This window comes from Eretmochelys imbricata, chromosome 10 (genome assembly GCF_965152235.1).
Source record: "Eretmochelys imbricata isolate rEreImb1 chromosome 10, rEreImb1.hap1, whole genome shotgun sequence".
NCBI lineage: Eukaryota > Metazoa > Chordata > Testudines > Cheloniidae > Eretmochelys > Eretmochelys imbricata.
Window position 1 is genome coordinate 60,447,122 of NC_135581.1, and position 22,477 is coordinate 60,469,598.

The 22,477-nt window shown below is 40.5% G+C and overlaps 1 protein-coding gene across 1 annotated transcript; it reads left to right on the top strand.

The window, feature by feature from the left end:
• The first annotated feature begins 252 nt into the window (after positions 1 to 252).
• On the top strand, positions 253 to 20,651 carry RSL24D1 (ribosomal L24 domain containing 1). The gene is made up of 6 exons (XM_077828764.1): positions 253 to 400; positions 4,841 to 4,954; positions 11,167 to 11,239; positions 15,723 to 15,786; positions 16,983 to 17,068; positions 18,563 to 20,651. The coding sequence occupies exons 1-6, from the start codon at positions 320 to 322 to the stop codon at positions 18,634 to 18,636; spliced, it is 492 nt and encodes a 163-aa protein (XP_077684890.1). The 5' UTR covers positions 253 to 319; the 3' UTR covers positions 18,637 to 20,651.
• Positions 20,652 to 22,477: the final 1,826 nt, after the last annotated feature.

Below are 22,477 nucleotides of genomic sequence, written 5' to 3' on the forward strand. Positions count from 1 at the left end.
AAAAATTAACCACAAAAGCCCCCGCTGTACATTTAATAGCCTTGGATTTTCCTTTGCTGATAACTGGCTCCTGTGGGCACTGGGCTGAGCCACGGGGGACACCAAGGGCCTAGCAAGGCCCAGGTGCCTGCCTTGCTCATGGTCATGAACAAGCAGCAGGGGGCGCTGTGAACAGTTCACGTCGCTCTCCCCCACGGAGGAGACGCTCTATCCGGAAGGGAGCATTATAGCTACACTTCCGGTCAGGTGTATTCGGTCACTTCCCGCGGCGCGGCGTGGCCAGGCGGCTGGGTGCCGGGAGGGTTCAGTCGGCCGCAAGATGCGCATCGAGAAGTGTTATTTCTGCTCCGGGCCCATCTACCCGGGGCACGGGGTCATGTTCGTGCGGAACGACTGCAAGGTCGGGGCGGAAGGCGCGGCCCGGGCGGGGGGGGTGTCGCATCGCCACTCGGGGTTGGTCCAAGCCCAGCCCGCGTGGGGGCCCACACAGCCTGGGGCGGGGGCAGGCCCGTCTGAGGACCGGCTCCTCTCTGGCGGCGGGCTTGGGAGACCCGGCTCTAGCCCCTTAAAGCGCAGCCTGGGCTGGCCGTAGCCCCGCAGCCGGGCGGCCCGTGACGCCTGCGGGCGCTCCCCGTCCGCTCCCGCCCGGCTGCCGTGTGCTGAGAGCGCGGGGCTTGGGGGGTGTTTTTCCCAGTTCACACGGGCGCACTTGCACTCGTTCTAGGGGAGCTGGCGTGAGTCGACAGAGCGCGGGCGGCGGTGGCCTGGCTGAGCCCTGGGCTTTTCAGCCCTTCCCCCCGCCCATCTCCCCCCCCCCCCCCCCTTTGCAGACCCCTACACATTTTCAAATGGAGATGTGGACTGCTTTGAAATCTTCGCCGTAGTCCGCGGACCCCTAAGGGTGCGCAGACGATAGGTTGAAAACCACGGGTTTAGCCATGCGGCCTACGTGCTCGCAGGGTTTAGGATGTCAGAGCTAGGCCTGGCTAAGCCCTGCTGTCACTGCCTGTGCTACAAGTACTATTTATACTTGAGTTAGCTCTCCTCAGGAATCACACCCCTTGCTCCTATTGTAGATGTAGTCCAAAATTAATTAAGGTAAAATCTTTTCTGCCCAGCCAAAACTGAAAGTACTTGTGTGGCAAAATGTAAATATCAGCATTTGCTCTATTGTAAAGACCAGTGTTAGACTAAAAATGCTTGACCCATTGAGGTCCTGATTCAGCAGAGCTCTTAACCGTGTGCTGAAATACTGTTTTAAAGTTTAGTAGATGTTTAAGTTCAACTGAAACCATTAGAATTTAGGCATGTGCTTAGGTGCCTTTCTGAATTGGGGCCTTAAAGATGAAATTAAGTTCTAAAAAGTAGTTTAGTATTTTTTCTCTGTACCTTTCAAAGCCTGACTATTTTTATGTGCGGTTGGGCGCTTATCCTGTAACAAAAGCACTAGCTCTAGGACTAAGTGACCTGTATAGAAAATTCATGGAACAGTTTTAAGGTTTTGTAGTTACTTCTGTGCGTGATAATTTAATAATCCTGTTCCCTGCAGCTTTTTGACCATCAGTTTGTTTAAAGGTAATTCCTGTATAGATGCATGCATGTTCCCAGCAGACTGTAACTGAAGATACTGTGAAAACAGAGTAATGTGACTTTGTAAAATAAAACAAAGTAAAAATAATGTTCTAAAGCTCATACTAACTTGAATAATACCATCATTGCAGAAGATACATTGACACTTGTATTATTTATCCTGTTCAGTATCTTTCTATAATGATTTACATGATCTAGTGATATATTAATCTCATTTTGCCAAATCCTATTGAATATAATGGTGCATACAGACTGTCACAACAGGATTTTGTGAAATAAAACTACACTCAGAATTATGCATTTGTTATACATGCAACAGCAGAAACCTATTATGCTAACTTAATATTTCTGTGCAAAGATCCATTGAAACAGTACAAGTATCTTACTCATTACACTGAAATTTTATGTTTCAATAGTAAATATTCTGTATTCATTACTCTGCAAGAAGGTTAATGAATATTTATTCCATTAAAATTCTATTCTGTGGATTGTAGACCAGAGTTTAGACATGTGATCTGAACTAACCAAAATGAAGTTTATTTTTCAAAATTATGAAAAGGATACCCTGTAAAGCTTAATAGCTATATTTAAGTTGAAATTACCAAAACACACCAGGGCTGTTACACAAGTAACTTGCTGTAAATGCAACCCCCACAACCTCAAAGTGGGGAATGGTCTTTGTCTGGGCTGGTAGGGAAATTTGACAGTGGATTTCTTAAGGATCCCCTCTTGAGAGAGGCAAGTGCGAGGTGGTGACAGGGAAGCATCACCTGAGCTGGCAGGTGGGTTTATGTTGCTTAGGTAAGCCATTGGCCTCTCCCCACTTATGGGAGGGTATATAAACCATGTCCCTCCTGCCTGAGCCTTCTTTCGTGCCCAGATTAGCAGCTCCCACCCTGGGAATAGAAAAGGACCAGTTGTTCTGGTCTGTTGTGGTGTTGTAAAGTTCCTTTTTTGCACTGGGAAGAAATTTTTCCCTCGCTACCAGACTGACCAGGGTGGGGCATTTTTTTTTTTTTTTTTTTTTGCCAGAATGGGCATGAGGAATGCACTGTATTTCCTAATCTCTGGTAGATCCTTCAGGTTCAGACTAAGGCTCATTGGCTGTTTGGTGTGGTTTGGCTTCCATGAAAGCTAAAATTTCTGTCCTATACTTAATAACTTTAGTTTCATTGGTACTTTTCATTATAAGGAAAAAATAATGGTGATTCTTTAAATTGGCACTGAATAGTGCCAGTAGAGTAACATAACTAAGATTGATTTCAGAGTAACAGCCGTGTTAATCTGTATTCGCAAAAAGAAAAGGAGTACTTGTGGCACCTTAGAAACTAACCAATTTATTTGAGCATAAGCTTTTGTGAGCTACAGCTCACTTCATCGGATGCATACTGTGGAAAGTGTAGAAGATCTTTTTATATACACACAAAGCATGAAAAAATACCTCCTCCCACCCCACTCTCCTGCTGGTAATAGCTTATCTAAAGTGACCACTCTCCTTACAATGTGTATGATAATCAAGGTGGGCCATTTCCAGCACAAATCCAGGGTTTAACAAGAACGTCTGGGGGGTGGGGGGGGTAGGAAAAAACAAGGGGAAATAGGTTACCTTGCGTAATGACTTAGCCACTCCCAGTCTCTATTCAAGCCTAAGTTAATTGTATCCAATTTGCAAATGAATTCCAATTCAACAGTTTCTTGCTGGAGTCTGGATTTGAAGTTTTTTTGTTGTAATATAGCAACTTTCATGTCTGTAATCACGTGACCAGAGAGATTGAAGTGTTCTCCGACTGGTTTATGAATGTTATAATTCTTGACATCTGATTTGTGTCCATTTATTCTTTTACGTAGAGACTGTCCAGTTTGACCAATGTACATGGCAGGGGGGCATTGCTGGCACATGATGGCATATATCACATTGGTGGATGTGCAGGTGAACGAGCCTCTGATAGTGTGGCTGATGTTATTAGGCCCTATGATGGTGTCCCCTGAATAGATATGTAGGCACAGTTGGCAGCGGGCTTTGTTGCAAGGATAGGTTCCTGGGTTAGTGGTTCTGTTGTGTGGTATGTGGTTGCTGGTGAGTATTTGCTTCAGGTTGGGGGGTTGTCTGCAGGCAAGGACTGGCCTGTCTCCCAAGATTTGTGAGAGTGTTGGGTCATCCTTCAGAATAGGTTGTAGATCCTTAATAATGCGTTGGAGGGGTTTTAGTTGGGTGCTGAAGGTGACGGCTAGTGGCGTTCTGTTATTTTCTTTGTTGGGCCTGTCCTGTAGTAGGTGACTTCTGGGAACTCTTCTGGCTCTATCAGTCTGTTTCTTCACTTCCGCAGGTGGGTATTGTAGTTGTAAGAATGCTTGATAGAGATCTTGTAGGTGTTTGTCTGAGGGGTTGGAGCAAATGCGGTTGTATCGCAGAGCTTGGCTGTAGACGATGGATCGTGTGGTGTGGTCAGGGTGAAAGCTGGAGGCATGTAGAGTAGGGGCGTTAGGGGACGAGAGCTGAGGAAGCGTTGTTCTAAGTCAGCCATAAAAATGTTGGCATACTGTGCGGCCATGCAGGTACCCATAGCAGTGCCGCTGATCTGAAGGTATACATTGTCCCCAAATGTAAAATAGTTATGGGTAAGGACAAAGTCCAGCCACCAGGTTAGCCGTGACATTATCAGGGATAGTGTTCTTGACGGCTTGTAGTCCATCTTTGTGTGGGATGTTGGTGTAGAGGGCTTCTACATCCATAGTGGCCAGGATGGTGTTATCAGGAAGATCACCGATGGATTGTAGTTTCCTCAGGAAGTCAGTGGTGTCTCAAAGGTAGCTGGGAGTGCTGGTAGCGTAGGGCCTGAGGAGGGAGTCTAAATAGCCAGACAATCCTGCTATCAGGGTGCCAATGCCTGAGATGATGGGTACCCGCATGGTCCCACAGAAATGGCCCACCTTGATTATTATACACATTGTAAGGAGAGTGATTACTTTAGATAAGCTATTACCAGCAGGAGAGTGGGGTGAGAGGAGGTATTTTTTCATGCTTTGTGTGTATATAAAAAGATCTACACTTTCCACAGTATGCATCCGATGAAGTGAGCTGTAGCTTACGAAAGCTTATGCTCAAATAAATTGGTTAGTCTCTAAGGTGCCACAAGTACTTCTTTTCTTTTTATAACTAAGATTAACATCCGAGTTATTTTGGATGGGGTGGGCAATAATGTCCTTTGATTATAGAAGTTTTTTCTGTTTGTATTTAATCTTTCTTTAGGTCTTTAGATTCTGCAGATCAAAATGCCACAAAAACTTTAAAAAGAAACGAAATCCCAGAAAGGTCAGATGGACCAAAGCCTTCCGAAAAGCAGTTGGTAAAGAACTAACAGTGGTAAGTGCTTGGTACTGCTGTGCTACTAAAGAATTTAAACACACTTCTATGTGTGTTTAAGTCCTGGCCAAGAATAAAAACAAAACATGAACATTACACGTGCAATACTCCAAGTGCCATAGCCAGGCAAGTCATGGTGTGGAAGTGCTTGTGTGACCCCAGAGACAGTGAGAACAAAATCAGTGCTTTAAAAATACAGTTTGGTCTTTCCATTTTCTCAGTAATAAAGCACAAATATGCAGCATGCTTTTCTTTGAAAGTTTAAAACTAGCCTTTCTTTACTCTTCACCCTGAAATTTGCCTTTCTAATTAGGCTTCTGTTATTTCAGTTTAAATGTGTTGTGCTTTTTTCTTGCTTGATAACATTGAATTACTGTGAAAGTAAATAGATATAACCATTATTTTTATTCTTCATGGCACTCCTAATCATTTAGAATCGAAAAGGATTGTCTGACATGTGAAGAATAATGTAGTAGTAGTTGTAGCTTTAAACTTTATGGTCATAAACATGCAGTATCTGTGATAAGAGTGGCTAATCTTATGGCTGTGAAGTGGCAAAGAACTGCCCATTTTGCTCGAATCACTTTTAATCGTAAGACTGTACATTAATTTAAATTTCGAGATGTTTTGTTCCCAATTTATCAAGTAAATGCCTGAGCTTCCACACTACTGTGAGTCACAGACTTGGAGATTCCTTTAAAATCTGTTAGTTTAAAAAAAATTCCTCAAACCACACATTCAGCAGTAAAAACAAATGGAAATTAGTTTTACAGAGGTTTCTTTTTCTGGGTTTCTGGCTTTCCAGACGTACAGGGGCAGCAAGGCCCAAAGCCCTGTGAAAAAGGTTTGTTCTCCATTGCTGAGAGGGATGGGCAGCATGGACAACAACAACATAGTATTTTGCACTTCTGTAGCATCTTTCATCCAATGCATTCAAAGTATTTTACAAATGCAAATTAAACCTTGCAACCCACCTGTAAGTTATGTATCACCTCCTTTTTTACAGAAATCAAAACAAAATGCAGAGATGGTTTGTTTGGCTTTTTGCAAGTCATTCAGTGACAGATATGGGGGTAGGGTGCAGAAGTTCTTAATTTTTCTTGAACATAGGCATTCACAGAGGCCTGGTCTACCCAGAACTTTTGTACTGGTACAATTATGGTGGTTAGACAAAATTTTTTAACTGATAGTATGGGAATAAGCTATACTAGTATAACTGTATCCACACTGGCCAGGGGAAGGGCAGTTGTAAAGAACTATGTGGGTATAGTTAAAGCAGTACAACTTTTTTGTGTAGACAAGTCCTAATTAAGGAGTGAAAATTTTAAAATTACTGCACCTGTTGTTGATTGGGGATGCAAATGACAACTTGGATGAGTACACTGGTGTCCGCAAATCAGGTAGTTACACATATACAGCACTTTTATCTATTGTACCCACATTTGATAGCATGGATATTTGAGTGTTTACTCATGGGGTTGGTTGTGTGGGCAGGTGTCATATCAGAGAAAACTAACACGCCTACCAGTTTGTTCTTATGCCTGTCATTAACTGGTCCGCTCATCAAGTTCTAGACTTTCAGTGCTTCATGTGCGGCAGTTATGATGATGCAGTTTTGACGAACATCTTACTTACGCTTTCCTCAGACTCAAAACTTATTTATTGGAAAAGAATATTTCCCTTGTTTACTTTCATTTTAGCATTTTTCCCCATGTAATATACTTTTTGTTCTGAAGCATCTTTAATTTAATCTGTAGACTGTATAGATTTCTCAAGTGTAAGGCAGTTAACTTTGTTGATCTTTCTCTCTAAGGAGAGAATTATAAGAAGAATCTTCCCCCACAAGGATTCTTTCATTTTCCAAGCATGAAATAGAATTTAAAAAAAGTTAAAAGAATTTCAAGACAGATTTACTTCCCTGGGAGAAATTGATTAAATATGTATACATGGTTAGGACAGTCCTTAAATAGAGGATTATTGGGATTTTATTAGCTTTTATTAACAGCAAAATAAGGATGCTCAATACTTTTTTGGCACTGTTGGTGACCTACTGCTGTCTATGTAACTTCCCTGTGGATATTATTGTGCAGTTAGCCAAGAGTGTGGTTTTTAATGTGCCTGCCAGACATAATCTTTAGGCAGCCATGTAATAACTGGGTCTTCTGAAGAGGTGCTGTGTGTTACTATATTGTTAAAAACTAATTTAGAATTACTGGGTGTGGGGGTTTTTTTAGGTTTTTTTTTTGTTTGAGATCCCTGAGCTGATGGAGTAGGAAGAATGGTCAGAAGATCTTAGTTGGTTCTGTTCTCACATTCTCTTAAGCTCTTCACTTCAGATTTTAGGCTTAACAGTATCCTAACAGAAGCTGACATTATTCTAATTGTAAAGAAAAGGAAAAACAAAAATTAAAAAGGAAACTGTCAAATATAAGGCCAAGTTATAGTATATTGTAGATGAAAGCTCTATTTAGATCTAAAGGGTTCCTGTTATTAGGGAAAATAAACTGAAAAGAGGTGGAATCGTCTACAGAGTCATGGCTAGCACCAGAACTACCTATCAAAATACCACTAAAATATATGTGCTGAACTGAACATTAGCCAGTCAGTATTTAGCTATATTTTTAGCATCGCCAGCAGCAAATGAATGTTATTAGCTGTAATGTAATCAGCAACTGGACAGTGCTGTGTGTACCTTTTTAGGAGCACTTCTGGGGTGCTGAGAGGCTTTTGCAGCCACTTTTTGCTTAGAGGGTGTTCAGATCTCTGGTACTAACATATGATGATTTTCTCCGGGGATTTCTTGCCGCTGTACTTAGACTGGATGAAACATCTATTAATGCTTACTTTTTGGGGCTGTCTTTCTGAGTGGCATTTGATCAGCTAGTCTGGGAATACTCATGAGAAGTTTTTCCTCAGTATAGTAGAGGAGAGACTTCCTGAGACAGCTGTATAAAACTTTTTGCAGTTCTAGTTGGTGTCAGTTAAGGCTACTCAGAATAATTTAGGACATAACAAAATACTTGTCTTTGTACTTCTCATCCTCTCCCCTTTCAGAGCTTGGGTTGTTACCAGGATTCTTGGTTCAGAATTAAACTGACCAGATCGTCTTTAGGACCTACATTTAGACTACTACTCCTGGCATTTCTAACTCCTGACCTAATTGATCGATCTAGTCGAGGTTGTTGCATTTTGATTTCTGAAAATTCCCCTAGTTCAAGTAGACTGGAGCCACCCAGAACTTTTTCTACCTCCCTTGAATATAATTTGGGTTTAAGTCTTACTTTCAAAGTACCAAGAAGGATCACTATGAAAAGTTGCAAACTGCTTCCTAACTAACTTTTCTGTACAAATGGCTCTTAAAGCTTAGTAATGATATTACAAGTTTTTAGAACCCCAGGAGATTTCTCTAGGTTTTTCTTGTCTTTTGAAATGTCTGTAGTCTGATGTGATCAGGTGTTCAATGGTGATCTTATGGCTCCTGCAAAACCATTGGGTTCATGTTCCTTGCTTCTTTTATTGAGAAGTTAGTCTTGTAGTTAAAGCATAAAATCGAGCGCGGAGATCTGGATTCTCTCTCTGATTCTTGCCATAGATGACCTATGTAACCATACCTCTCTTCAGCATCTGTAAAAAGGGGTCTTGCATACCTAGCAAGGGTGTTGTGAGCCTTAATTCTTTTGCAAAGTGTGTTGCAATTGTTGGCTGAAAGGTGTTATAGGTGAGCAAAGTATTTCTTTTCACTGTTTAGGTGGTAACTGAAAAGACAATGACATGGACAAAGCATAAAACAGTTACTCTGTTCTGCTTTTTCTAGAACTAGCTTCACTCAGTGTCCTTCTCCCCAGCTCCAAAAAACAAAACTCACTCCTTGCCTCCCAAACCTATAGTCCTTCACTCAAAATATTAATATCTTACTCTTGCTTCTTAAGTTCACTGCACAAACATGATTTTTGGCAGAAGGATGTAATGTAAATTACATCTACATAGACAATAAATAATTTAGAATGTTTCTCCAAGCAGTAAGCAATCTGAAGTTGGTTTGGAAAGAGAATAGGATAGTTACCAATTAGGGATGCAGTTCCTGGGTGTTGAGGGTCTGCAGCTCTAACTGTTAAGAGCCATAGCAAAATGATTTGGTCTTTAGCACTCTGCATTCTCTCTTCTTGCTGTTAAGATGTTTATCAAATGAAGATGTTCAAATACAGAGGAGTTTAAAGGATTGATATTTTCTTTACAGCTTAACTTTGCAGTTCCAGCTAACAGATAAAAAAGGAATTTTTTTGTCTTCCAGTGTCTTTAAAACTGACCTTCAGTAAGATTTTTTTCAATGAAGATTGTGAATGGTATTAAATTGTGTGAGACCGTTTACAAGCGGTGCTTTGGCATTTTTCTGAGAACTATCTGGAAACAAGAAAATGATATATTAGACTCCGTGAATAGCCATCTGATACCATTTTTAGTTATTTTGTTGTGCGTAACTACCTGATGCTGACTCAGGAGAACTGCTGCCCACTCTGCTCTCCGTTCAAACCAAGTTTTCTTTGTTTAAAATGGTGACTTGTCCCTGACTAACAAAAACATGAGGGTTACGGCCAATATGTTTGCTGTTTGGAGGGTGGTAGTGATGTGGGGTCCCCAAAATCTCCATCTCAAAACCATGAATAAACCCTGTCCTACTGATATTTGAGAGGGAGCGCCACAGGGCACTCTCTTAGCAACAGCATGGAGTGGACAGGTAGTAGAAGGTAGCCCAGCTATTGCCACACTGGGCAGAGATGCTGCTACGGTGCTCTTAGTAGCTGGTCAGGATGGAGCTCAGCAGAATTAAATGCCACTGACCTCCAGATATTTCATCACTGGGGGAGCAAGGCAGGTGTGGATGATGCCCATCCTACATCAAGATGTGTAGCAACAGCCATGTGGAGAGTGAGAGGAGAGAATAGGTAGGTCCAGAGACAGCCATGCAGGGATTACTTTGTGAGGGAGGAAGGGGCCTGCTGGGAACTAACCACTTAAAAAAAGTCGTGATTGCTGTGTGTAGGATATGTTAGAGGTGGTGGGAACAGGGAAAACCATGTCAAACAGTCTGTGTTGGCTGTTCTCCTTCCCTCTGCTTGCAGTCAGTGTGCCCCTTTGAAGCACAGCAGGTGATGTCTGTATAGTTCAACTCTCACAGAAGAAGGAATCCTTTGCTTATCTGAAGGCGGAGGGGGTCGGCTCAAGCCTCCACATCTCCAAAACGGGGCTGTCCCATAGCAGTGGAGAAGTCAGTGATTGTGTTTTCAGTGAGATGAAGGGAGGATAAGGGCATAAAGGTCTGTTTGGCAGTGGTTCTCTAGTTCTCTGCAGACAACTCTCTGTGGTGATTAATATATAGAGGGTTAGTGCCCACCTAGAACCCCCTGCATAATGTTCTCATTGGTAGCTCATGTCTGAGGCAATCTGTTTGCTTGCCTGCTTCCTCTTGTTAAATATCTTTGTGAGAGGTGTTTCTCTCATGCCTATTTTCTCCCCTATCTTGTTAAATTAACACAGTAACATAGCATAGGTCAGAGTGCATAGTTCTGCCTCTTAGCATTACTGCCTGCTGCTGCTATGAGAGTCTTCTATGGCAGTGCTACTCAAAGTGGTGGTCCGCAGACTGGTGGTGGTCTGCGAGCCATCAGCTGCCGGTCTGTGCGCATATTGGGGAAAAAAATTGCTGGTCCCCCACATCAGATAGAGCAATGTTTCTCAAGCTATCGGTTCCTTCTTAGCCATCACAACAGGGCTCTGGGATTATTCACCCCCTGCCAAGACTCAACGTTACCTCCGAAAATGATCATATTGGGTAATTTCTGGTCTTCACCCATGCTTTGGGCGTGCAGGGGAGAAAAGGGGTACTTCCCTTAAAGACCTGACACAAAAGTATATTTTTAAATATTAAGTTTAGAATTCAATGATATGTAGCAGAAATTAGTATTGAGAGCTGCTAAGATGTTTTGTATTTAAATTTTTTTGTTTTAGGTCTAGAGAAATGTCTATAATAGATTATATATCTTGTTCAATCATATTGTCAGATAAAATGAAGGGAGTTTTATGTTGAGATCCTTTAGATTTCTTTTCACAAATATAAATTGTGGATATTTATGCAGCTACTTGTTCCTAAAACTATGTATTGCCCACTTACTGTGTCTCAATGTAAGCTGTATTTGCTTTCCTTTTTTACACAGGATAATTCATTTGAGTTTGAAAAACGTAGAAATGAGCCAGTGAAATACCAGAGAGAGCTGTGGAGCAAAACTGGTAAGTCACTTTAGGAAATGCCAGCTTTTGTAGAAGACTAGCTGGGAATAAGCTCTTCTATCCATGTACAGTTGTCAGAAGACTTTAAACCTTGATGTTCATATTTATAATTAGTCTTTTGTAAATACTAGAAACCTGAAAAGAGATTTATTTTTAAATGTGCCCCAACCTAAAACAGGAATTTTTGTTCTGCCTCCCAGCTGCACATCATTGATATGAAATGGATTAGTCTTGGTATTCTCATAAAAAAATAAAATGTAATTTTTCATTATAATCTAGATAGACCTGTCCCATATGATTGATGCCTTTTATGGAAAATGAGTCCACACGTTTTTTCCACTTAATTTGTAAAAAGGGTAATATCAAACTTGATAGGGACAACTCAGCACTAAAACTAAGATTCTACTCGGATTACAGATATACTTTGTTTTCTGCTTCCATTTCTACAAAACAATAGTAATAGAATATGATTGTCTTATCACTCTATATAATGGTGCTCAGTTATCATAGAATCATAGAATATCAGGGTTGGAAGGGACCCCAGAAGGTCATCTAGTCCAACCCCCTGCTCGAAGCAGGACCAATTCCCAGTTAAATCATCCCAGCCAGGGCTTTGTCAAGCCTGACCTTAAAAACCTCTAAGGAAGGAGATTCTACCACCTCCCTAGGTAACGCATTCCAGTGTTTCACCACCCTCATAGTGAAAAAGTTTTTCCTAATATCCAATCTAAACCTCCCCCACTGCAACTTGAGACCATTACTCCTCGTTCTGTCATCTGCTACCATTGAGAACAGTCTAGAGCCATCCTCTTTGGAACCCCTTTCAGGTAGTTGAAAGCAGCTATCAAATCCCCCCTCATTCTTCTCTTCTGCAGACTAAACAATCCCAGCTCCCTCAGCCTCTCCTCGTAAGTCATGTGTTCTAGACCCCTAATCATTTTTGTTGCCCTTCGCTGGACTCTCTCCAATTTCTCCACATCCTTCTTGTAGTGTGGGGCCCAAAACTGGACACAGTACTCCAGATGAGGCCTCACCAATGTCGAATAGAGGGGAACAATCACGTCCCTCGATCTGCTGGCAATGCCCTGACATAGACATCCCAAAATGCCATTGGCCTTCTTGGCAACAAGGGCACACTGCTGACTCATATCCAGCTTCTCATCCACTGTCACCCCTAGGTCCTTTTCCGCAGAACTGCTGCCTAGCCATTCGGTCCCTAGTCTGTAGCGGTGCATTGGATTCTTCCGTCCTAAGTGCAGGACCTTGCACTTATCCTTATTGAACCTCATCAGATTTCTTTTGGCCCAATCCTCCAATTTGTCTAGGTCCTTCTGTATCCTATCCCTCCCCTCCAGCGTATCTACCACTCCTCCCAGTTTAGTATCATCCGCAAATTTGCTGAGAGTGCAATCTACACCATCCTCCAGATCATTTATGAAGATATTGAACAAAACCGGCCCCAGGACCGACCCCTGGGGCACTCCACTTGACACTGGCTGCCAACTAGACATGGAGCCATTGATCACTACCCGTTGAGTTATCAACTGTAATCATAAATTACAATATTTATTTGCCTTTGTAAATCATTGTCATTCACAGAACTTTAATTACAAAACAGTTTTCATAGGTATATAACTCTGCAGTAAAACACATTCTCCTGTTTGAAACTTGATGTCTGTTTTGAGGCATTTTTGAATACCTAATTTCAGAGCAATCTGATAAATTGACTTTTATATGTATAACAGTTCTTTAAAATGCTTTTACTGATGTTGGAATGACTTTTGTATGTGTTTGTTCTTAAAACCAGCTTAGATTTTTTAAAATGCAATCTGGAAAGCAAGTAATGTGTAACATGTTAAGTCGTTAATGCTCTTCATTCTTAGGCATTTTTCATACGTATTACACAAGTTCCAAATACATAGTTACACAATAGATCACCATAGCTCTGAAGATTTATAGCTTTCTACCAGAAATGTTCTTGTCCTTGTTAGTTTTTTAAAACAAACAATTTGACCAAAAGACTTTGTCAGGAATGCCAATAAAAAGCCAGAAAATTAAGGAGATTGGACATTGCCTATTGCATTTGAGGGAGAAGTATGATGGTGGGAATTAAAAATGGAGTACCACTCTAAAAACTCTGACTTGGTCTGTGTTCAGCATTTTGTCACAATCCTATTGTTAGGAGCACAGGATTTGCCATACAAATCAGATCACTGATCTTTCATGTTCACGGACCTGCTTCTGACTGGCTAATACCTGATCCCTCAGATGGAAGTGAAGAAAAACCCATCATGCATTGGTCTAATGGTTTGTTTATGTGCATATGAAAAAAAAAAAAGCTTCATTCCTCCAGCAATCAGATGACAAATCTCATGCTTCAGGGTGATTACCCTTAGGTGTGAACCTACGCAAGTTGCTAGTAAAATTGTCCAGACCTTTTAAAATTCATGTAAATTACTTAACTCTTTGCTCCTGTGATGGTGTGATGTTAAGTAAATATATTTTTAAAAATTAATATTAAGTTTTGTTAAGACTTAAATAGCTAATTTTGCAATTGTTTCAACAACAAAATAGTAAATAGTTGAAGAGAATCGTGATTCAAAAATGTGCTGTTCCTTTGTCTAAAAAGTCATAACTGCTAGGACTCCTGCTTCATTTTCTAATGACTCACCTTAAGTGTTTCCACAATTATATTTAGGTTCCTGTGTAAATATGTATTACATCTTTGCTAGTAGGTACCTAATGTTCAGTCTGTTTGCACAAGTAGTCCATTTTTTTCAATAACAAATTTCCACTCCCAACAGCAAGGAGTTGGTGAGTTTCTGTTTTAAAAATAAGCGTTACGTTACTTGTCACTTATAACATGATCTCAGAGTGATGCTTAGGTTGTCTTTGCATTGTTTACATTTTAAAAAAAGTTAGTATGTTACTGTGACAGCATATTTGCTCTGCAGAGTTTGTTGGTATACCTGTGCTGCCTATTCAATTTACAGCACCGTCAGTCAAGCCCTAGGTTTGATTGAGCAGTCATTTGTAAACCTCATCAATTATAGGTAAGAGATTTGGGAGTGGAAGGAGAGCATATTTTACTGGAATTATGCATCTGTAATCTTGGATTAACCTGATCTTCCTTATATTGGTTTTTTGTTTCACATCGCTGTTCAAAAGAGTTCAAACTTTTTGGGTGGTCAGGCTGTGGGCAGGCATTGGGTTTCACTTTGTCCTTATTTTTTCGAAGAACTGTTAGAGCAGTGGGTTCTCAAACTTTTTTTGTTGCGGACAACTTGAAAATTGCTGAGGGTCTCAGCAGGCCAGTTGATGATCTTTGCAAATCTTGTTTGCACCATTAGCTAACTATTATAAAGCGCTTTGGATAAAAGTGCTGTATTAAAAAAAATAATTAACTTTTTTTGTTCTACAAACAAAAGCACACTCATATTTTAATATCAGTAGTCTTACCTTTTTAATGTGATAGATGTGCCCTCTCTCCCCCACTGCGGCAGCCTGTGAGCTGGGGCTGGGAAGGAGGGGGGCGTCTCTCTCCTGCCACACTAGCCACAGAGCTGAGGCTGGAAGGAGGGCCATCTCTCCCCGGCAGCCGCAGTCCTAGAGCTGGGAAAGCAGTCTCTTTCTCCGGCTGCCGCAGCCCTGCGCATCCCAAATTCCCCCCACCCACTCTTCTCACCCCACTACCTCATCCCACCTTCCCCCCTATTTCCCCCAAGGCCACCATCTCGCCTTACATGTGTGTCTTCTCCAGGGTCCAGGCACCTAATTAGTGGAGCCATGCCTGCCTTCATTCTCTTGTGTGCGGCAGCCGAGGTGCGCACCTTAGAGGGAACTATCCATGGACCACCTGAATGGAGCTCAGTGGTCCACGGAGCACAGTTTGACAACCTCTGTGTTAGAGAATCAGAGTATAGAATCAAACTGCATTCTTAACCACTATATTAGTGTTTGAGTGATTCTGTCTCCTGCTGTCTTTTAAAGCTATGCTGTCCTGTTCTTTTGATCCCATTGATTCTACACTAGTTTGAAACAAAATGTAGCAATCATGATAATTTTGTGGCATGTGAGACCATCATTTATTTTTAAGTTAGGAAGAAGTATTAAGGGGGAAAGGGTAACGACATTTGGATAATGGTGAACTAGAAACAAAAGTCCTCCATTGTGAGAAAAGATGGAAGGGATAAGAGAGAGGTTGTATAGACAAAGTGGAAACTTGAACTGAAATTTTAAAGTAAAATTGATGATAGTTTCTAGCTACAGAATAGTATCTGTCAGTACTACATTGCAAAGAGAACTTCTCTGTTATAATTGTTAGATGTTTCTTTTATTCTGGGTTCTGTGCATATTAAGGAACGCATTATAGTAAAATGTGCCTTTAAAACAGTACTAGTTAAATTGTTTCAGGATGTTAATTAGATTATCAAACATACATGTTTAAAAATATTTAAAAACTCTGTTTTTTTGTTTGTTTCAGTTGATGCAATGAAGAGAGTGGAAGAGATCAAACAAAAACGCCAAGCTAAATTTATCATGAACAGGTGAGAAGGATTTGCAGTAGCACTTAAGAAATCCCAGTCAGGTTCTGGGTTGCATCATGCTGTACAGGCATGCTGCAAAGAGATAGCCCTTGCTCCATGGAGATGATGCTTGCAAATTTTAAATGGCTGTTTGCTTCTTACACACGAACGGTAGTGCAAGTATTATTAATTTATTATGTGTAGCACAGTAGTACACAGGAGAGTCATGGACCAGGACCATGCTAGGCGTTGCAATAACACAACAAAACAGTCCTTGCCCCAAGGAGCATACAGTCTAAGTTTAAGGCAACAGACAGCAGATGGAAACAGACTGGGGAATACAAGAAACAAAGACAATATTGGTCAGCATGGTAACACACTAGGAAGCTTGAGAAATGAATCTACATAATGCTGACTGTTCAAGGGAAAGGAGGTCTTGCCAAACGTTAGGAGCTGTATTCTGATATTTGGAGGAAGGTGGGGGAAGACTTGTATGTTGTTTGAGGTTTCCAAAATCTGAATAAACTTCTCATAGCTTGAAACTTTCTTTCGTTGTCATCCCGTTGCATCAGTATTTATTGGATTCTATTTAAGTTGTAACTGCCACTATAATTCCCGAATGGACTCTGAGAGAGATGTGGAATTTCATTAAGACTTAATACACATGCTTAAGGCTACGATTTAGTCGTGGGTATTTGTAGTAAAAGTCATGGACAGGTCACAGGCAATGAAAAAAATTCACGGCCCATGACCTGTCCGTGACTTGTATTCTATACCCCTAACTAAATCATAGCGGGGGAGGGGGCTGCTCTCAGGGGGTGGGCCAATGGCACCTGCTGCCGGGGGCCACTGAGTAGTGGCTGCTCCTGCTGCCCCTGAGGCTACCCACCTGCCGCAGCTCCCACAGCCCCCAGGATTGCTGCTCAGGTGGTCCCCATGGCCAGCCGCACTGGCCACAGCTGGCTGTGGGGCTACTCCAGCAGTGGCTGGTGTGGCTGTCCCTGGGGCCACCTGAGCAGCTGCCTGGGCAGCCCTGGGGTCAGCCACACCAGTAGCTGTAGAAGTCACGGAGGTTGCGGAAAGTCACGGAATCTGTGACTTCTGCAAATTCCGTGGCAGACACAGAGCCCTACACATGATGTATATAAATTTATTTAAAAAAAAGAAAGTAAGCTTTAGTATATAATCTCCAAATAATAACCCCCCCTTATTCTCAGATTAAAAAAGAGCAAAGAACTGCAGAAGGCACAAGACATCAAAGAAGTCAAGCAAAACATACACCTTGTTCGGGCTCCACATGCCGGTAAGAACTGGATTTATTTAATCCTTGGTTGGATAGTTCATGTATAAATATTTTGAGCAACATCCATCATTTAATGAGCCAGATATAATTCCCTTCTCACTCCTTCTCCCACAAGAACAACCTCCCCCATCTGGCCTTCACCCATGGCAGACAGAATTCCATCAGTGTCTGTTACCTATTCAAATTCTACAGTATCAAAATACTCAGCTGACCTCGTTATATGTCTGGTCTCCATCATTTTAAAATCAGTCGTTGGCACACATTGAGCTATACTGTAGTTACTACATCTGTACAATGTCAGACTTCTTGAAATGTTGGACTCAATAGCAAATAATCCCTTTTGAGGAAGTGACATTTTATAATTCAGTTGTTTGCAGTGTTGTAGCCATGTTGGTCCCAGGACATGAGAGAGACAAGGCGGATGAGGTATTATCTTTTATTGAACCTCACTCATCTTGTCTTTCATTCTATAATTGAGTGTTTGTAATGACATCTCAAATGCAAATGTTTATTAAACTTAATGTGATACAGCTAATTAACTAGACAATTCAAAAATAGGTTGTTAATATTAACCAAAATGTATCTGGTGAATGCATAGATACAAATTTATATTCTCCATTACTGAGCAAACTTTACATTTTTCTTGGTTCCAATTGAGTTACAGTTGGAAAAATCTGTTCCTCCTAACTGGTTTTCTGCTGGTCCAAAATTTTTTAACTACGAATACTAGGTTATGCATTAAAAGTTATTGGTAAAATAGATTGTGTAGACATTGTCTTATTTGTGAATTTTGTTTTATTCTTAGATATGGTTTTTACAGGATATGTTTTCAAACGATCTCCATCTTTTGCATACAATTAGGCAGACAACTACCCTTACATAGAATGGAGAGCAGCTGAATATTTGTCTATTAATGCCTTGAAAAAATTGATCTTGGGGGATGTTGATTTGATATATTATAAAATACTATTATATTTTATATGGTAATGTTAATATAATCCATTACAACAAATTGTCTATAATATTGTAGCTGTCTTCTGTGTGGTGCTAACAGTGGGCAGTGTAAAAGAGCATAGTGCTTTTGCCTACATTTCTCTCCGCTTTAATCCTCCCCTTGGTGTCCTTTCTGCTGGGACAGTTCTTCTAAATCTGGAGAAGTGAGCAGGAGCCTCTCAGTCTTGCTCCCTTTACCAAAGGAGTGGTTCATACTACTGCATGAAGTTCTGATTGATACTGCCAACTGGTGAAAGTCCATGGTACTAGATGAGGGGAATGTTCAGTGTATTATGCGAAAGTGAAGCTGATTTTAGTTATTGCTTTAAAGTAAAGACAGCTCTCTCTTTGTTAAAACCTCTTTATCAGTATGGCTAGCTGATGATAAAGGTCATAATAAGTGTGTGTTAACTTGATTGCTGTAATTTGAGAATTCCCTCTAGACAATTTTTGTTAAATGTATTCAGTTAAAATGCTTGATTTGTCTTTTTTCTTTTGAAGGCAAAGGAAAACAGCTGGAGGAGAAAATGGTTCAGAAATTGCAAGAGGATATAGCTATGGAAGAAGAGTCCTAAAAACCTTGTCCCTTGTCTCTTTCTTTGTTTCTTTCTTTCCCTCCTCAACTTACTTACGGTTTTTTGACTCGCCTCTTCAGAGTTCTGACTTGTGCATTATTGATTCTTCTGATATTTGTTCATTGAAATGAAAGGTGATTAAACACACCCTAGATGCACATCTGTCTTGTGTGTGTGTGTGTGTGTGTGTGTGTGTGAGAGAGAGAGAGAGAGAGAGAAGCACCAGACATTATTTCATTACATCTTTTAAGGGAAGGTACTCTCTTAATTCTTTATTGGGAGAAAAATACACTTTACTGAGCAAAAGTTATTTTGCAAGTCATCCAATACTATTTGTAATTATAAAAATGAGGCAATTGGTATGAAACAGCTGTCCTGCAGATGATAGTTTTGGACAATACTTTTTGTAATTCTGTAATTATACAAAACCTTATTATCAGTGATGCATAACATAAAGCCTTTCATTTGAGATAATATATACCTCTTTATTGTCCAGGGAGGGACAGTGTAATTTACCTTTTATCTAGCTAATAATTCGTGGTATAATTGGCTTCAGTGGCAGTTTTCCTCAGTGGACTTTTGCCCAAGGCTTTTCTAATTTGGTATGCCATACCCCTCCAGGGGTGTGTAAATTGCATCTTCGCACCTACAAGGGATGGCAGAATCACATTTTATCTATATTTACTGCAGTGGAACCTTAGCTTTTTACTGTATGCCAGTAGGGGAAAATAGGCTGCTTAAAATGTAACAATGGAAAGTGTGTTTGTGTATTTTTCCTTCCATATTTAAAAGAACTCTTCCTTTAGGACAGTCTATTAGAGCAACTAACACCGATGCAAGTTTTACTGTTTGGAGAAGGCTGCTGATAGAATGTTGGCTTCCAGTTTGAAGACTGGAACCATCACCTGTATAACCACTGGAACTCGAATCTGTGCCAGAAAACCAGGCTAGTTCAAATATGCAATAAATCTAACTTTTTACCATGTATAATGTAACTTAACACTTTTGTAATTATGTTAACAGAAAAATCGTTTTAAAGTATAGGTATATTGGATATTCTTAGTAGTATTTTCTTCATTCAAAGTGTTGTTAGTGTTGCACTCAGATAAATAACTTTCAATGGACAACTATTATCTGCACCATGATTAGGGAAGCCTTTCAAAAACACTTTAAGTATTATTTACTTTCTTGTCACTGCTAATTACACTGAAAAATCATAATTTGCAGTTTCATTCCTGATGTTAATAGGAGGTAAATTCAATTGGAAAACTACCTTATTTTAAAAATGTATATACCTGTATGCTGTTTGTTTTAAATTAAAATAGAATTACAGTTTGTACTTTCAAAAAGAGACTGGGGAAAACTGATGTGCATGGATTCAAAAATGTAGATCCACTTGAATTAAATGTCAACTTAGAATATTCTAAATGCTAACACACTCAGTTTCAACTGCTGCTAAAACATGTAATTTAAAATTAGATAAATAACAATTGCGGGAGTTTGACACGAAGGTAAAGTTTAATTGTAAGATTTGCTAACTGATACACAGTGGCAGCATAAACTTGATGATCAGTGCCTTGGCTGACTGATATGAATTGTATTTGCTATCTAAGTGCTAATTTTTAATACTGTCTGACAATCATTTGACAGATGAGCCAGGGGTATGCTGATAGGGTGAAATCAGTTAGGTGCTAAAATACACTTTCGAATGAAGATGAGTGCTCAGACTCCACCAAGGCAGAGAATATTTTCCCTTTGAAAGGTACCAGCATGTCCATTTTTGAGCATTGGGCACATGCAAGTTAAGTATCCCTTTATATATGTTTAGATTGTTCTTTAAAATGCTGCATTTCTGATATCTTTGCCCTATATCAAATAAGAAATTAAGCAGTTTGTGTATGTTTGGGGCAACAAAACAGTGAACCTAATCAAATATGTTAAAATACAATTGTAAGATGTAATTTGATGCCTGATCTAAAGTATATACTAATAAAGGGATTCCAATTACACAAAAATACACTGACTCACCTTTTTGGGAAATCTTACAGAAACTTGCAGGAAAAGACTGAGAAAACTGGGTGCTATTGTTTTGAGAGAAAAAGTTCTGCTTTATGAGGTTTTTATTCACTCTGGTTTTATCAGAAAGTTTGTAAATAAGACTAGGCAGTGCTAAAGCTATTGTTAATGATTTTTCTCTTAAACTTGCTTTTGTGAATGAATCAGGGGAAAGGTAATTTGTTTTAATATTGGGCTGAAGATGATGGAATTGCTTCCCGAGATGACAGGTACTGCAAGGACTCTGGCTGCAGTCACTGCAAGAGCCTCAAGGGCTCTGGTAAATCCTAGTTATAAACTAGAAAAGGATTTAAACTCTCTCTTGTCTGGTACAGCAACTCTTAAGGCAGAGATTAATTTTATTAGTTGGATTACAGATCTGTGACTATTTCTGTGTTATTTTTAAAAAGGAAATTCTGATTTCTCTTTAGCTACACAAACTAAGCTAGTTTTCTGTGGGCCAGAGTTTAGTTTTTCAATTTGATATCTGCCATAACAGTGAACTTGCACTAGAAAAAATTGTTAATGGGAAAAAGGACCTCACAGGTTAGATGTAATACTTTAGGGCCAGTCTACACTGGCAGCACTTTAATATGCCTTGTGTGGTTGCAGCGCAGCACTAAAAAAACCACTTCAACGAGGGGCGTAGCTCCCAGCACTGGCGCTTTACAGCGCTGCAACTTGCTGCACTCAGTGGGGTGTTTTTTCACACCGCTGCGGGAGAAAGTTGCAGCGCTGTTAACTGCCAGTGTAGACAAGCCCTTAGTTACTGTAACACTGTAGAGCAGTGGTTCTCAAACTTTCTGCTGGTGACCCCTTTCACATAGCAAGCCTTCGAGTGCAACCCCCTTTGTAAATTAAAAATACTTTTAAAATATATTTAACACCAGTATAAATGCTGGAGGCAAAGTGGGGTTTGGAGTGGCGTCTGACAACTCACAGCCCCCCATGTATTATCCTTGCGACCCCCTGAGAGGTCCCAACCCCTAGTTTAAGAACCCCTGCTGTAGAGCTTAGTTTTATGGAGTATTTCTTTTCAGAGTGCATCAGGCCATATTGGTGACATGCAAGTTGGATCTAATTCATGACAGGTGATGGATAGTATGGTGTTTTTCAGGGTGCACTTAAACTCAGATTTTGCTTCCTGTACAGGTATAAAGAACATATGGAAATAGTGTAGTTCTGTGCTGGGAGTGAAGGGGCTGGTGCGAGGAGCCCCTGCTGGTGCACAGGGGTTCACAATATAGCAGTGTGCAGCAGTGGTTTAGGGGAGCCCAACCTTATATATGGTGTGTTAGGGCAGAGGACTTTTTTAGACTTCAGATTCTGCTTTAGCTCTGTGCACCAGGGAAGTTGATTCTTCCACCCGCTTTTGACTTTCCCTCAGATGCTTGAGGGCAATTTTGGTACCTTAGTGAATGCACTTTTAGATTCCAAAATAATACATTTCTAAAAGCCACCTGTCTCTCCCCCCCCCGCCCCCAACTTAAAGGGATGCATGAAAGAAAGCCATTAAAGAACCTTGGCTTCAAATTCCAGATATCTGAACATACTGGTGTAAATTCATTAAATAATTGTATTGCCAGGGTTCTGTAGGCAAATACAGCATGTGTATTCAGAAATAGCTCACACAGCTTGCAGATTGGAGCCTGCTTTAATGAGAGAATATAAGAGAGAACACTGGGCTCAATCTTTTTTTAAGGACTTTTTTTTTAAGGTAAGGCTACGTTTTAATCACAGGTATTTGTAGTAAAAGTCATGGACAGTAAACACAAATTCATGTCCT